Here is a 16,577-nt window from a genome sequence, read left to right as displayed (position 1 = left end):
TGTTCCAAGGACAGGTTGGAAGATTAGGCTAAGCCTAAAACTTTTATCCTTATGTAATAAAGTTCTGAGTTCTGAGTTTTTTTTTTCTCTCTCTCTCTCTCTCTCTCTCTCTCTCTCTCTCTCTCTCTCTCTCTCTCTCTCTCTCTCTCTCTCTCTCTCTCTCTCTCTCTCTCTCTCTCTCTTACCTGCTTTCCCTTCCTGCTGAGCTCCACAGCCAGGTCCCCAGCAGAGTTGCCCAAGCCCACCACCAGTATCTTCTTGTCGTCGTGCTCGGAGTCGGGCCGGTAGTCGTGCGAGTGGATCACCGGGCCCTCGAACTCGCTTATCCCGGGCACCTCGGGCAAGTTCTTCTCCGCATGGTGGCCCGAGCACACTAACACCGCGTCGAAAGTGTCAGTACTCTTTTTGCCGCTCTTGTGGTCGATGCCTGGGAACAAAATAGAATGTTTTGTGCAGATCTGTCCAGGTTTATACGTGTGCTACGTCCATCCCTTCATGTGGACACATACCAACAAATCAAAAGCCTACCTGCTTTCTGTGGTGGGTATTTTTAAATGGATCAATTTCGTAACTGGCAACTAGACTTACTCAGCGAAATTCATTCACGAACAACTTCTCACTCTTTGCTGGAAGCAGCCAGGCAGTTGATTTTTGATATGGGTGTGACAGGGGAGGCTACAGCTCCTTTCACAGCAGACTCTGCACCCGAGTTGTTGGCCTTTAAGTCAACACCAGTGGGTTGTGAAATTCTGTTTGTGATGGGGTCTGGTGGTTTCCGATTGTCTGTATGTTCATGGAAACCTTCGGGATTGCATAACAGTTTTTATAGGGCTAAGAAATTGGCCCTGACATTTTCAATCCTGTTTGATTGCACTTCGCCTCCCGAGGTAATCGTAGTGTTACGGCACTCGGTTACATGTGTCAAAGTGGAAGGATGGGTCTATCATTTTTAAAGCCAGGACAGACCTGAGATTGTTTTTATTGGAAGGACTGTGCCTTTAAGCATAAACCTGAAGTGAAAGCGAAGTTTAACCCACGCAAAAGGTCGGGCTAAAAAACGCAAGAATACGCTCTGCTGTGTAGGATTCATTTTAATTAAAATTCATGTGTGCCATTGGAACGGGAATAGATTTTGCGTTTGCGAGTTTCAACAACGCCGATCAAAACCCCTTTAAATGTGAAAATTAGTACAGTTTGAAGTTCAGCCGTGATACGCACGCGCGCACGCTCACACACACCGCACACAAACACACACACAAACACGCACACACACACACACACACACACACACACACAGACACACACACGCACACACAAATACACACACACACAAACACACACACTCACACACACAAAGGCACACACACACACATACATACAACATCACCATCGTCACGATTCTCAGTTTTTCTAAAAACATTTAGTCAAACTTAACTTAATGCAGAAAGCAAACAAAGATGCCCCTTACCCCCCAAAAAAAACCACCAACCAAAAAACAAATGTAAAACAAACAAGTCGCGTAAGGCGAAAATACAATATTTAGTCAAGTAGCTGTCGAACTCACAGAATGAAACTGAACGCAACGCAACGCAGCAAGACCGTATACTCGTAGCATCGTCACTCCACCGCCCGTGGCAAAGGCAGTGCCCGTGGAATTGACAAGAAGAGCGGGGTATTCGTTGCGCTGAGAAGGATAGCACGCTTTTCTGTACCTCTCTTCGTTTTAACTTTCTGAGCGTGTTTTTAATCCAAACATATCATATCTATATGTTTTTGGAATCAGGAACCAACAAGGAATTTGATGAAAGTGTTTTTAAATTGATTTCGAAAAAAAAAATTGATAATAATTTTTATATATTTAATTTTCAGAGCTTGTTTTTAATCCGAATATAACATATTGATATGTTTTTGAAATCAGCAAATGATGGAGAATAAGATAAACGTAAATTTGGATCGTTTTATAATTATTTTTTTTTTTTTACAATTTTCAGATTTTTAATGACCAAAGTCATGAATTAATTTTTAAGCCACCAAGCTGAAATGCAATACCGAAGTCCGGGCTTTGTCGAAGATTACTTGACCAAAATTTCAACCAATTTGGTTGAAAAATGAGGGCGTGACAGTGCCGCCTCAACTTTCACGAAAAGCCGGATATGACGTCATCAAAGACATTTATCAAAAAAATGAAAACGTTCGGGGATTTCATACCCAGGAACTCTCATGTCAAATTTCATAAAGATCGGTCCAGTAGTTTAGTCTGAATCGCTCTACACACACACACAGACACACAGACACAGACACACACACACACACGCACATACACCACGACCCTCGTTTCGATTCCCCCTCGATGTTAAAATATTTAGTCAAAACTTGACTAAATATAAAAACAAACAAAAAACGAAACAAATAACATCAAGCAAAAGACACACATGGGAAATGAGGCAGACAGACAAAGGGGATACAAGGTTCAAAAACAATGGTACGACGAGAAACGGAAAGTACATGAAGCAAAACAAGGATAATTGTGTTAAGGAAAAAGAGAAACAATCACAAAATGCAATTTAAGTGGAAAAAATCTACAGCACATCGACACATAAGCGAACATAATGCCATCGATAATCACCCTTCCAGCCATCATTCAATGAATAAATCGACTAAACTCACTTTCAACGACCCATCGCCCGGTGCGGACATAGTCGTCTGCTTGTCTGACCTTGGTGACCTCTGTGTTGTAGCGAATGTGACGGTCAAGGTCGAAGTGATCAGCGTAGGCCCGGAAGTACTTCTGCGCCACGTCATGCTGCATAAAGTTCGGGAAATCCTGCAGACACGTATGTCATTTTATGACGGTTTAGGGCTCCATTGTATGCAGTCGGATTGGTAATGATAATCTCTTAGTGCACTGTGATGTCTCAATGACTTAAATAATAAGATACTACTCATACTCAGTGCTACTACTAGAGATAAATGTAGTATATGACTTATATCACGCGCAGAGACAAAGACATAGAGCAAGCAACAAGAACATGATCCGTTGACAACTCTTTGACAAGCGCTTAGAACTGTACCCACGGAATACGCGCTATATAAGCTTCATTTTGATTGATTGATTGAAGAAAAGAAAAGCAAGGCGGACAAAACACAAACACAAACACACTCACCACACCACACCACACCACACCACACACCACACACACACACACAGAAACACGAACCTTGGGAGGCGGGAAGTCACTGAAGCAGGACATCTCCTTGGAGGTGTTCATGACGGTGGACTTCATCACACAGGAACGTCCTTCCACAACCTTCTTGGTGAAGCGCCACAGTCCCCCCACCTCATCCGCTCGCTCCAGACACACCGTATCCAAACCTTCTTCCACACACGTTTTGGTCGATGGCAGTCCGCTGGCCCCGGCCCCGATCACTGCCACACGCCGCACTGCCGCCATCTTGGTTGTCTTCTGAGGAGTTGCACACAAAAACACGCTTTCAGTATTGGCGTTAACCGGTGATTTTACCGGTTGAAATGAGAAAATACCGGAAAAATTGGCTGCCGGTATGACCTACCAGTTGAGTTTTAGAACTACCTTTTTTTCGCTAGTAAAACAACAAAACCAATATTCTGGTATGACTGTTGCTGATTCCAATGACCAGCCTATCGGTTTTTTCTGGGCAGTTTTGCATCAAGTTTGTGTACCGGTTTGAAAAAATACTGAAGCTCGCATTTTTCATGATCCGTTAACTTCGACCATTATTTTTAATAATCACTGAGACTCGGCATGTAACCTCTACTTATTCCCCCCTCTGCTTCTTTACCTCTGTAAACTTGTAGAGCTAGTTATTTTTCGATAATGACCCAGCAACCAAACAAATAACGAGCCAGCAACAGCCTGAATCCTCGATAGTGCAATGGGTTGAGAAGCTGTTCTGTTTTGGTACTACTTTTGCGACTGAAAAGTTCCGAACGCTCTATACGTACGAAATATACATCTCTGGAGCAAACAATACAAACATACCGCATTTAAATTAACAACTACAGGCCTGAACACATGAATCTCCATATAAAATCCATGAGTTAGGTTGTTTTCTGAATCTAGATCTGCTGTGCACACACCGTTCATCACAAGCAAATTCCCAAGGCAAGTAACTCATACTCTTGCCGACAAGAGTAGTTCCCCTTCTTTTAACGCAGTTTCTTCGACAACACTGACTGCAATCCGACGGTCAGTTTTCAACAATATTTCATTTTATAAACAGATCACACGCAACCAAATGCACACATCTCATCAATTTAAACAACATAAAGCGGTTTCATACACTATTTTCCCCAGAAAACTGAACTTCATACAGTCATTAACGTTGGAACACGGGTGCAAAAGTTCGTCTGCTAGTCCCATTTGACAAAAGAACATTATCCTAAACGATACTAAAACATAAACAGAACACACAATATCTGCCTTTACCGCCACAGCAGAATAACAGCATATCTGTGTACTTGATTTTAGTCTAAAACAGGGAAACTGACAAGAAGTGTTAACAGAATGGAATGATTTGCACGGAACTATACAACCGCGCATTAATCGATCGCCTGCGCAGGTTGACTGGTTGAGTGATTCGGATTCGATCAAACTTTCGCACAAAAACTCCTGTTTTCTTTGAATAACTGAAGAAAGGAGGAATAAAGAGGTTACACACCTCGTCTCAGTGATTATTAAAAATAATGGTCTCAGTTCGCGGTCATGAAAAAGCTCGCTGAAGCTCGCATTTTTCATGATCCGCCAACTTCGACCATTATTTTTAATAATCACTGAGACTCGGCATGTAACCTCTACGTAACACGATCCCGGTCGAAAGTTACTTCGCTGATATAAAACCAGGTCTAAAACGTTTGTTCAACTGAACACACACACAAAATCTCTTTAAACAGTCCTCGAATCACTTCTTCGCCAAAATACAGTTATAATGGCTCAAACTACACTCATTGTATTGATTATTACAGAAACACAAACATCGTTCAACTACAACTTGAACATCACAATCTATATATATATACGACTTGTGTCTGTCTGTCTGTCTGTCTGTCTGTGTGTGTGTGTGTGTGGTTGTGCGCGATGCACGGCCAAAGTTCTCGATGGATCTGCTTCAAATTTGGTGGGCATATTCAGGTAGACCCGGGACAGGTCACAACCTGGTCGATATTTCAACACGTGCTCTCAGCGCGCAGCGCTGAACCGATTTTGGTTCCACCTCAGCTACCCGGGCCCCCATACCGACACACCAAAGCCGCTACACCACATCACAACGCCAAAGTTCTCGGTGGATCTTTTTCAAATTTGGACACCGTATTCAGCTACACCCCGGACACAATATCATCGATGAGATATTTCAACACGTGCTCTCAGCGCGCAGCGCTGAACCGATTTTGGTTTTTGTGTTCATTTCACCATTATAAGTAACTCTTCCTTATCTTCTCCAGGTTTTTAGCGTTTACCTCCCTTCCTTCGTATGGTGCACTATAGTATGAGTGGGGCATCTTCGGATATTCCCGGCGTTCTATTACTATTTTTAGAAGGTCACCGCAGTGTCCAGAACGTAAATTGGACCCGTAAATTATCCTCACTGTAAAAGTGCAAAGGTCGAATCAATTTATAGCCACGCGAAAAATACACTGTCATCTATCTCTATATATACGGCTTCTCTGTGTTTGTGTGTGTGTGTGTGTGTGTGTGTCTCTCTCTCTCTATGTGGGCAACACCTGTCGATTGTTCAGTTCTGTTTGTGATGTGGTCTGGCGGCTTTTGTGTATTTGTATGTACTGGCCTTCCTTTGAGAAGCCATAACAGATCAAAAGGGCTTAGAGGTAAGCTCTAAATTGCTCAATCCTGGTTGAGTGGAGTTCGCCTCCAAAGGTGATTAACACGGTTACATTCGTCGACAAGGATGGGACTCGATATGGTCAGGAATGGCATTATGGCCACTGAATCATTTTCGTGCTGTTCCCATTCCACGAATCTGGGAGGGACCTAAGCTTGGCGGGTCCATTGTTCGGACCCGGCAAAGCCGGCGTACGGCTCTAAGTATTTCATCCCGGCGAAGCCGGCTACCCGGCGAAGCGGGTATTCCTCTAGTCCAAGATACGCACACTGACACAGGGCTATTACGGATCTGCTGTTGAAGTAAACCCTTTCAAAGGCACACGTTCTTTTCAGAATCAGCGAGGCGTTACCTGGCCCTGTCAGCGGTACAACACACCCAGCACGTTTCTTTCAAATCAGTAACTTGAAGCCGTCTTCAGTCTGATCATAGACCATTTATTTGGTCTATGGTCTGACATACAGTCATGGGATGTAGGTCAAGCTCCTATTCGTCTGCAGTAGGCCTAATGCGAGTCAAGCTCATTTTAAGCTGAATAGAATCTCTCCTTTCAAACTTTTACCGCGGGATGTAGAGCAGACTTTTATCAACGAGGGGTCTCGCAAAAGAAAGATGTCCTATGTGTGCACTGTTACGCCCCATTTTGTCGCATCGGCCCATTTTGACGCATTACGACCCATTATGCCCCATTTTATCGCACATTGCTGATATTGTCGCACCTGCGACAAAATGGGCCGCGAGTGTAGATATTTTGATGTTTAGCTCAGGAAGGCCAGTCCCGTTTTCTTACTCGCATCAGCATAAAAAAAACACCTGGTTCCTGTGTGTGAGTTGATGATAATTAGTTTTAACGTCTTCTTAGAACCAATTGGCCTATCTTGGGACAGGTAGAGTTAATTTGCTTTATGGGGGGACAGGACACTGGACAAACATGCAAACAGAGAACACATTATGATCGTGTTATATATCTGGAAGTCTGTTGTTGCGATGTTTCAAAATGGGGATGGAAGTAAAGATTGTGTACGCGGAATATGGTTGGACTGGAGCGGTTTTGTAGGCTTATTTTTTTATTTTTTATGTGGAATATTTTTATATTTATGGCTGAATAAGTAAGTAAATACATAACTGGAAAAGTAATACAATGAAGAAAAAAAAAGAATCGAATCTTAATTTAGCCACAGGAAAATATTGAAATAACTTGCTCAGAATGGGGAACTTAAGTTCAGGTGGGATGGCAGTGTTAAAAATTGCTGATCAAATGTCTAAATGCTACCTGTTTTGAGTGCAAAGTATCAAGCTTCAAAAGTGACCGACCCCCAAATTGTCACCAATATTGAATTGTTTAATACGTATTTGGTGGTAATTGAAGGACTTTGTGTAAAGGTGCTTGAACAAAGTCATCAAAAAGACTGTAGAAAAATGATAAAGATTAAAGATAGCGCGGTGGGAATTATGTCATATCTAGAACAATCGTGCTCTTGGTGAAGAGTTTTTGAAATTTGGCATGGAGTTAGGTATGGTCATAAGGTTTTCAAAAACCATCGCAAACAAATTCAACCTTAAGTTTTGTTGCCTGTTTGCGCAAAATTCAATATGGCCGCCGACGGAAGCAGTAAATGTTATATAGCAGCTCCCATTTTTCTAGAACCTTGTCAAATGTCTGCTATCCCATGTTTTCTAGTGCAAGGAATCCAAATATGAGATCTCTGGTGTTTCACTGCTATTTTCAGGGTCAACGGTCATTTTTCAAGGTCATTTCAGTTAACAAAGACGATAACTTTGGAAATGAAATTGGGTTAGTACACCCATGCGTGAGCCCTGTGAGCTCACTGTTCAAGTTCTTAACTCACGACTAACTATTTAGTTAAACACGAATTATGGTGCTCAGAATTGTCGATGTTATAGATATGGTCGACTGGTCGTAAGTTCTGAACTTAGTCACTGGCACTGTTTGTGCAGCCTCCTTCACACTTGCACATTGGACCACAGCGAAGACCAGCGCGATGACACTTGCAGTTTCCTTTGCAAGCAACCAAGCAGCCACAGTGGAGCAACAGTGAGCACCCTGTGCTGGCGTCAGGCAGACTTGTCCAGTATGGCACCCATGCCCTGGCTCTCTCATTCCATTCCCATCCCCATTCACTTGGGTTTGGGATGTTGGAGGTTTTGAACAGATGAAAGCTGCGATGAGCAATGCTCGCTTTGTGTGCTGGAACAACGCATGCTGGGTTGGTGGAATGGATTCCAGAGGTTTGAGACCAACAGTAAACATCAGCTTTCTTGCTTCGTTGACAGACGTTGATCTACAGTTTTTGCTGTACATCAGCACAGTGAAACGCTCCAGACGCTTGCTGCATGTGCAGTGAGTCGAGTGTGAGGCTGGTTGGGTCCTGGGTGATGGCGATGAAGGTATCAGTGAGTCGAGTGACCTCAGGAAAAAGTGGCCCATGCATTCCATGCTGTCGTTTTGCCAATTCCGAACATGGCCGATGTTACATCACATCCTGTGTAGGAATGAAAGAAGGGAAGTGCCTGGCAGCGTTGAGGTCCCAGCTGTTGAGCAATGTAATGTACTGGAATGTCTCTGAATGTCTTTCCTGACCCAAATCCAATCCACAGCTCTGACAGTTTCAGCTGATCAAAGTGATGGATGGCAAGAACCACCACATCTGTGTCCACTGTCCTGAGTAGGCCTTAGTGTGCCCCTGCTCAGCAGCATGGCAGAGGTGAAGCATCATCCGTGTGTCAGCTTCTTCTTGGTGGCAAGGAGATAAGGCTGATATATCTGTTGGTCTGTTAGTGAGCACAAGGTCAACCTTCGTAGTCAGGAGATGATATCTTGCATCAGTGGTATGTCGCACTAGTTGCTCACTGAGGAACTGGAACTCCTTTGTTGTCAGACTCCTTGAGGAACTTCTGCCAGTCAGCTCCCTTTGGAATAGGTATCTTTGCTGAGACTCCAGTTCGCCTTCCTTCACTTTCACCCCGCTTGGCACGAGTCTGTGATTTGAAACTTGCATCCTGATATGTGTCCCAAACAGCATCCACTCCTGTGGTGGTGTTGGTCATCTGGCTCTCTAAGAAGGGTAGCAAATGCATAAGTGTGTATTCTTCAAACACAGTGGCACGCTGGGGCTAGACAATATGGATGATGGCTGGCATATCCGGTACGATCACAGAGGCTTCTTTTGCTGAAGGAGAGCGTCCAGGATCGGGCATTCCAGGCAGGCAGCCAAGAAGAGCAGACTTTGTACCTGACATCAGTTTTCCACGATCACACAAGGAAGGATCGAGGCTCACGCTGAATCTCATGTCTGAAAAAGTCGTCCATATCACCATCAGGTGGTCCTAGCAAGGACAGAAACAACTTGGTGATGAGCGCCGCATTTGTCCTTGCTGATCCCAACTAGTTAGCACCCTTCTTCAGGTCCACAGGTGGCCGGTTGCTGAAAGTGTACAAATTGGCCCTTGGGATAACATCAGACAATGGTTTGGAGCAAGTTTCAAGTCTGTCCCTCACAAACTCTGTAAACATGGCCTTGCCGATGTTTGGAGCTTCCCTCAAGCAGTTGACAATTACTGGGTCCATATGACATCACCGGTGTCCAGTGTGACGAGCTGGGAGCCTGTCTCCTTAAATGGGTTGACCACTGTTCCCTCTTTCACAAGATAGAGCAGTGCTTTGAGATGTTTCAGGAACTTGTTTTGTTCAGCAAAAGAAGACTCTGGTTTCTCTAAATTGATTTCTCTGTTTGAAGCTGAAAGACTTTCATTTTCAAATTCATCAATGACTCTCAGGACCTCTGGTTTTGAGAGTTCAATAACCTCTTTTTCCTCTGGCTGACCATAGAGTCCTTTTGCTCCACTGTCCTCCTTCCGCAGGAATTTGATGCTGTGCTCCTGGCTCTGGTCAAGCGCCATGAGGGAGAACTTCTTGTCACTGCGCTGCACAACGAACTTCCCTTCCTCAAAGGCTTCATGAACACTTGGATGGGTCTCTGGCAGACAAGCCATGTCCTTCAGTAAGACAGGCATCCAGCGGGCATAGTTTGTGTGCCCAAAAGCAAAGAACCATGGGCTATGAAGGGGCCAGGCCATTTTGAATGACATATGTACCCTTTCAGCTTAAATGGTGACTGAGATATATTCAAGGAGTTCAGAAATAGACTCCCGGTGGTCGAAAACATGGGTATAGAGACTAATTGTTTCTTTTTAAGTTGAGTAGGTTCAGAGTTATTACACTCTGAAATGAAATGACCTTGAAAATGACATATGAATGACCTTTGACGTTAAAGGACCCCAACAGGATTTTTTTAAGGTCAGATAAAGCAGTTTGGGTTGATTTAATGATATAGGTAAGCATCTAAAGATGCAAAAACCGATCAGTAAATCACAGGTTTTGTGTTGCATCAGTCTAATTTTACACAAAATGCATGCCCAAAAAGTGTCCAAATTCGTCTGCTACGCGAGACTTCAAAATCCCCGCGGCGGCAAGCCCTTGGCTGTGACGTCACACCCAGGCAGCGGAAGCGAAAGTAGCGACGTTCGGTCTGCGTCTTTGCTGCTGCCGTGGATGCGCGTGTACTCCCGACACCATGCCGAGAGAGTGTGCTGCTGCCGAATGTTCGTGTACCACAAAAAGGACTAGGGCTTGAGTTTTCATGTCTTTCCATCGGACTCAAGGCTCAAGCAGGAATGGGTTGTAAAAATGAATCGGCTGGACCCAAACACAAAGAAACTGTGGAAACCGGGTCAGCACGATGTACTTTGTTCGAGGCATTTTGAAGCATCCTGCTTCACTATGTGCACGCGGTTGAGCCGCGAAGAGGGAATAGCCTACAAAGCACAGTTGGAGCCGGATGCAGTTCCAACAATCTTTCGCCACTGCCTGGAAGACCCGAGAAAACAGGGTACATCGCATGCTGACCACACGCGACCTGCGTACATAAAGCGCAGGAGGAAGGAGGTGAGATGGCAATGTGTTTATTGGATATGTATCTGGGGGGCGATAGGCATAGCTGGTGTTTTGTTCGTGTCACAGACTTTGATGATACTTTACACCATTTGCAGCACACTGGCACCCACTTGATACTCTGCAAAACACAACTTTTCTTCTCATTTTTGTTACCCACAGTTGGGGGGGGGGGGGGGGAGGGGGGTGAGGATTTCGGTGTAGGTTTAGAATTTTCTGTAAAAATAGATTAAATCACAAGGAATAAGAATAAGAATACTTTATTATCTCACAGAGAAATTCAGGCGTGGTACATAACAATAATACAAACAGGACATTGTTTTTACATAAGACATATACTGATATAGCACTATATAACAGGGCAGGTTATAAACACACCTCCCACATACCTCTCTGACCATTCCTTGCATTGTGCTTACGCATTCAGTCATGAACACATCCATGTCTCACTTACACATCGCACCCATGGACATTCTTATACGCTCAACTTACCCATTCACACATGGACATTCGACCACGCTCCACTTACACATTCTTATACACTCCACTTACACACTCACACATGGGCATTCTTATATGCTCCACTTACACATTCCCACATGGACATTCGACTACGCCCACTTACACATTCCCACATGGACATCTTTAAAGCACTGCGCCTACATATTCTCGCACGAAGGAAAGGAGGAGAGGGGATAACTGTAATGGGCATGCCATATTCAGAAACTTCATCTTTGAAACAATCATTACTTCATCTTTTAAAACTATTAATAAAATATTTCAAAAAAATTATCAACCTATTTTTGTGTTGTTGCAATTTCAAGACATAGAAATGTGTACAGAATTGCTCCAAATGAACATTCCTACAGATTGCAAAGCTGAACAAGCCTGAAATACCCTCCCCCACCCCCCAATTATTTTTTTGAATAAAATGTTATGTGTACTTTTTTTTCAGAGCAACACTGTAAAAAATTCCCATGCAATGGAGCTGGAGGGGCTACAAAGGGGCCTTGCTGTCATGAAACGTGACCTCAGCATCAGACACCTTGTGACAGACAGGCATGTCCAAATCAAGAGCTACATGGCAAGAAAGAGCCTGACATCAAGCACCACTTTGACATTTGGCACATGGCAAAAGGCAGGAACACATTGTTATATGTACATCTTATTTATTTTTTAATGATATAAATCTCTGACAAAATTTATATTTAAGACACAAAGTTGTTGGTCACAAACAGATTCAGAAAACATGTCAAATACAGTCCCACCCCCCAACATGTCCAAGAAAAGTATTTTCTCCCTTCCATTTCAACTAAATTATCTAACTGTCTTTGTGTCAAACAGGTGTCGGAAAGAAGCTGGAGGCTGCGAGCCACAAAATGCTACGGTGCTCTTAGCCTTCGGTCAAAGAGCATAAAAAAATCACCTATACTACTGCTCACAGTCTACCGAGGAGAGTGCTACGCGGGTGGAAGAGATTAAGGCCAAGTGGGTGTCCATAGCCAATCACATCAGCAACCAGCATCATGGGCATGGAGACCTTTTCCCTCACTGCCTCCATGGTGACTTGACTGATGAACCACGAGCCTGGATCACAAAAGGTAAAACAAATTCCAGTCATCAGAGCTTCAAAATAACCTCATAACCTGTCTTTATATGTGAACAGTGGTACTATTACCTTGAATCAGTGTTTATCAACCATATAAACTCTTGTCTACAGACACCCCAGTTCACCATTCTCTGGAAAGAGTTATTAAAAGCCCATATCTCCTCCACTTTACCTTTCCTGTTATGCAAGCAAAGTGAGTGCTGTCTTTCAATTTTATTGTTTGGCAAATATTTCTTTCCCTGTAGTATGAAACTAAAAGTATGACAATAAATAAGCTTTATATGGTGGACCTTCTTTTCTCTTTCTGCTGTTCTTTTATACTGCCCTTGTTTTTTGCAGAATCTAATTGGCAGCAATGCACACCTACACAAATGCGGGGAGGGAGCAAGCAACCACAGAGGAAGGCGAACTGAGGTGGAAGATTGCCAGGCCAAGGGCAAACAAGGGACAACCAACTGCAAAACCTGTCAAGGAAACTATTACTCGCTGTAAGAATATTCACAACTCAAGGCTACTTTTCCTTCAGTTCTAAAGTATGCAAGTTTGTAGATGCTACTAGTACTATGAAGTAAATCTCAACAGCGGCAAAATATCCAATTTTTAATCACTGCTCACAGTTTACATATCTCTAGTAATGTGAGCATCCAGATATTTGTTTATTTCTGAGAAAAAAAAATGAAAGGTAAAAATCTGGTCTTTATAATTTGAAAATGTTGCTGTTTCCCATGTTTTAACCCTTACACTGGTGCAATTCTGTAACACATGTTACATAGCCACTGGTGAATTAACAGAGAGAAAAATAACAAAAAAAGGTCATGTAGATTTTCGCATCCATGGGAGGTAATCGGAACCAATCAAACAGACTGAGCCAGTAGCGCGACATATGTCGTGACAACCGGGTGACATTTTACGTAAAGTAGCGTGACATATGTCGCGACAACCAGCCTAAGGGTTAAATCTTGTGCTTGATTTTGTACATAGGCTCTCCTCATGTTTTGAAGTCAACCTTTATTTCTCTGTTGCACTTTAGGTTACCTGAATGAGCTGTTTGAAGAGGTGGTCACGCTGCGACTGGTCTATGGCAGCTATGAGAAGGCTCTGCGAGCACAAAGGGATTATCACGGAACGGTGCCAGAGACCCTAAGTGCTACTGCGGGGCCTGTCGACAAATCCAACGTTGTAGCCAAGCAGCGTCGACGACTCAACTGGCGACTGACAATAGATTAGATTACCTCCACCTGTCCCAAGAAAGGCGAAACGGTCCGAAGAGGATGTTAAACTTTAAAAGTCAAGTCACTGGAATCATAAAGCTTAGACTAGGATGAAGGAATCTTATGATGAACAGAAAAAGTGAACAGATGTACTTACACTTTAGACAGCATATTAGAAACCTGTGTAGATCTGCGAAGGAAACTGGTCCCTCACTGTGGCAACAACGCAGGCAGTCAAAATCTTCCTGTTTTTCCTGCCCGTAGTGTGCCAGACCCATCTCACGAAATTGCTGTACGCAACATGCCGATATGTCCTGGAAAGATACGGGCAACCATTAGAAGGAAGTATGAAGTTTTCAAACAGTAAATTAAAAATAATGATTGTTGGGGTGTTAAGACTACCAAAGATTAATTTAAAATTAGTGCAGTATTGATCTAAGGCCTAAAAAAAAAATAGGTGTGGTTACGGTAACCCGACCTACCCTATTTTTAGGGGCCGATCCTATAACTTTTTATTACATTTGTCAAAACAAAAAAAACAAAACAAAAAAAAACCGAGTGCAAAAAACGCAATGAAAGCGAAAGCGCCCGTGTCGCACACTTATTTCCCTGTCAAGTAGGTTTAATTTGTACACATTAGAAAAAAAAGTAAAAAAAAAAAAAAAGTGATTGCCTACCTACCTACCCTATTTTTTTTGGCTATGTTACCGTAACCACACCTATTTTTTTTTTGGGCCTAATCTTGAGTACTTTGTTTTGTTTTTGTTGTTGTTGGTAGGGCTGGTTGGGTGGGTAGTTCCAGTTGAATTTGAAAAGTTGAAAACATAGTATCACTTCAAGAACGATGCTAGAATGATTCAGAGATGAACTGAACAATTGTGAAGCAGTGAGAACTAAATAAATAGCCCATTCTTTGTTACTTTTGGTTTTAGATGAACACAAGTATAAGTTCACATGAACAAGGAGGGTGTAGGGTAGAGTAACCTGATTCATTTTTGTACATGTATACAATCATACAGCCTACCTGTGTGGCTCATCCTTGTTCTCAAACTCTTCTTTCCACCTTTTCCTCAGTGACTGCTTGAACAGGATAATGACGGATTCAATGGTGTACCTGGTATTGACAGATATGTTTTACATTATTGCAAATTTTAAAGTTGTTGTTATTATTATTATTATTATTATTATTGCAAACATACGGTGTGAATTACTTGTGAGTGGCCCATGTATGATAACTGAATTGAACTGAAACTAGAAGATTGTATCTGAAGAAAGTTTGTGCGCATGCATATTTGTGTGATTATCATACAGTTGTGAAATGTAAAAATTAAATTTCCTCTGTGACTATGAAAGTCAGTTGATGTCAGTGTGTGAATGTAACTTGTGACGCGCAGATCAAAGTCATTCTCTTTTATAACTCTATGCAATGTTACGTGCATATACAAAACACAAATAAATACATTGAGTTACCTTGAGAGGCAATTGTCACGGAAACCCTGGTGTGTGGTGATGCACTGCATCCCCTCCCCCTCAAATTTCCCTGTAACTTGAGGGTAATGGTGGCAGCACACCTTCTCCCTCCTTCGCTGGCCAGGCCACACAACACAGTGGCCACAGTGAAGACCATGCCCTGAAATTGAGAAGTCAATAAAATTCTACCTTGTCATACACAACCAATTCATTCTGGTACGGGCATTACTCTCGTTTCTTCACCTTTTTTTTTTTGGGGGGGGGGGGGGGAGTAATCACACTTGATTCACAAGTGAAAATTCCGTGTCTCTCCATTATAATACATACATGAATACAGAATGATACACGATACATATGTACCGTTGTGAGTAGTAAAGCTCAAACTGAACTTCAGGAACACAGCTGTACTAAATTACGATTCTTACATGAACTTTATACACAAGCCCTTGCACACTAGCGAGCAAATGCTGATACCTGAATTCAAAACAACAAAGCAACACGAAAGAAGTTCTCAGCAGACTGTAGCAGACGACAGGTTTGCCGTGTACGAGTGCATGCTTTTTACCTTGCATCATTTTCTGCAGCAGGGATGTCCTCGCCAGGTTCGTCCACAGTACTGTTCTCGTCGCTGCTGGCACTTTCTTCATCTGCAGATGACTCCAGCAAAGATGCTGGCGGCTCAAAACTGTATGGTTCAGCAGCTGAAGTTGCTTCTGCCATTGTCTCTGGATGTGACGTCATCGGAATTTGACCCAGATTTCACCACTTCCGTAGTCTCGCGGACCGTTCGAGATACAATGGCCGCCAGATCGGAACAAAAACGCTTCGCTTCAGCCACGAAATTCGTCGGATTATGGCCCAAAACGATTCCGAAATAAACTAAACACTGTGAGGGAAGGTGAGAAAGCAATTTCCTACGGCATGCATATGTCTGGTTAACCTAAGTCACGCCAAAACGCAAATGAACGCGTTTTTGACACCAAAAACAGCCTGATATGGTCCTTTAAAATGACCTCCAAACGTCAAATCCATCTTGGATATGGGTTGCTTGCACTAATACACATGTGAAAAGTTGTATTTCTCAATTCTGTAGCGGTAACAATGGTTGTAATTTAACAGTCCTTTTTCCGGGTGGCGGCCATATTGGATTTTGCGCAAACAGACCAATCGAGGTCGAGCTCAATTTGTTTGCGATGGTTTTTGAAAACCTTGTGTCCATACCTACCACCATGCCAAATTTCAAAGACTCTTCACAAAGTGCACGATCATTCTGAATTCCTTCTCAGCTAAGAATTAAGTATGAAGAAAATGTCTCACCTTTGAAAATGAGGAGCATTAATAGCTACCACTCAAGAACATCAACGCGTACCAAACATTATGTCGGTAGGGTTCACTCGTTTTGTAGTCTAGAGGCGTCCGATAAGGATGACAAAACAAG

The 16,577-nt window shown here is 42.9% G+C and overlaps 3 protein-coding genes across 3 annotated transcripts in view; 1 reads left to right on the top strand and 2 right to left on the bottom strand.

Moving 5' to 3' along the window:
• LOC138952499 (flavin-containing monooxygenase 5-like) overlaps positions 1 to 16,577 on the bottom strand; it is a 22,184-nt gene extending 5,607 nt beyond the window's left edge. Inside the window, exons 1-4 of the mRNA XM_070324187.1 lie at positions 16,457 to 16,577; positions 3,219 to 3,464; positions 2,668 to 2,824; positions 186 to 427 (exon numbers count right to left, since the gene is read on the bottom strand). Of these exons, the coding sequence (XP_070180288.1) occupies positions 186 to 427; positions 2,668 to 2,824; positions 3,219 to 3,452 (633 nt within the window). The 5' untranslated portion in view covers positions 3,453 to 3,464; positions 16,457 to 16,577. The remainder of the gene's footprint in view (positions 1 to 185; positions 428 to 2,667; positions 2,825 to 3,218; positions 3,465 to 16,456) is intronic.
• On the bottom strand, positions 11,094 to 16,447 carry LOC138952500 (uncharacterized). Its single transcript, XM_070324188.1, has 5 exons — positions 15,705 to 16,447; positions 15,140 to 15,299; positions 14,694 to 14,783; positions 13,827 to 13,983; positions 11,094 to 12,436 (listed from the first exon to the last, which is right to left on the bottom strand). Exons 1-4 carry the CDS (start codon positions 15,784 to 15,786, stop codon positions 13,842 to 13,844), a joined length of 474 nt encoding a protein of 157 aa, XP_070180289.1. The 5' UTR covers positions 15,787 to 16,447; the 3' UTR covers positions 11,094 to 12,436; positions 13,827 to 13,841.
• LOC138952501 (uncharacterized) lies at positions 12,313 to 14,409 on the top strand. The gene is made up of 3 exons (XM_070324189.1): positions 12,313 to 12,450; positions 12,798 to 12,946; positions 13,489 to 14,409. The coding sequence occupies exons 2-3, from the start codon at positions 12,814 to 12,816 to the stop codon at positions 13,683 to 13,685; spliced, it is 330 nt and encodes a 109-aa protein (XP_070180290.1). The 5' UTR covers positions 12,313 to 12,450; positions 12,798 to 12,813; the 3' UTR covers positions 13,686 to 14,409.

The sequence above is a fragment of the Littorina saxatilis genome, linkage group LG17, assembly GCF_037325665.1.
Source record: "Littorina saxatilis isolate snail1 linkage group LG17, US_GU_Lsax_2.0, whole genome shotgun sequence".
Lineage (NCBI taxonomy): Eukaryota > Metazoa > Mollusca > Gastropoda > Littorinimorpha > Littorinidae > Littorina > Littorina saxatilis.
Note: the sequence above shows the minus strand (reverse complement) of the source record. Positions and strands in the feature narration are given on the sequence as shown.

Excerpts from the sequence above, each read along its gene's own strand:
- LOC138952501 (XM_070324189.1), top strand. The coding sequence starts at position 12,814 with ATGCACACCTACACAAATGCGGGGAGGGAGCAAGCAACCACAGAGGAA. Across the intron at positions 12,947-13,488 it reads CAAGGAAACTATTACTCGCT|GTTACCTGAATGAGCTGTTT; the intron begins GTAAGAATATTC and ends GTTGCACTTTAG.
- LOC138952500 (XM_070324188.1), bottom strand. The coding sequence starts at position 15,786 with ATGAAGAAAGTGCCAGCAGCGACGAGAACAGTACTGTGGACGAACCTG. Across the intron at positions 14,784-15,139 it reads CGTGACAATTGCCTCTCAAG|GTACACCATTGAATCCGTCA; the intron begins GTAACTCAATGT and ends TGTCAATACCAG. Across the intron at positions 13,984-14,693 it reads AACAAGGATGAGCCACACAG|GACATATCGGCATGTTGCGT; the intron begins GTAGGCTGTATG and ends GTATCTTTCCAG.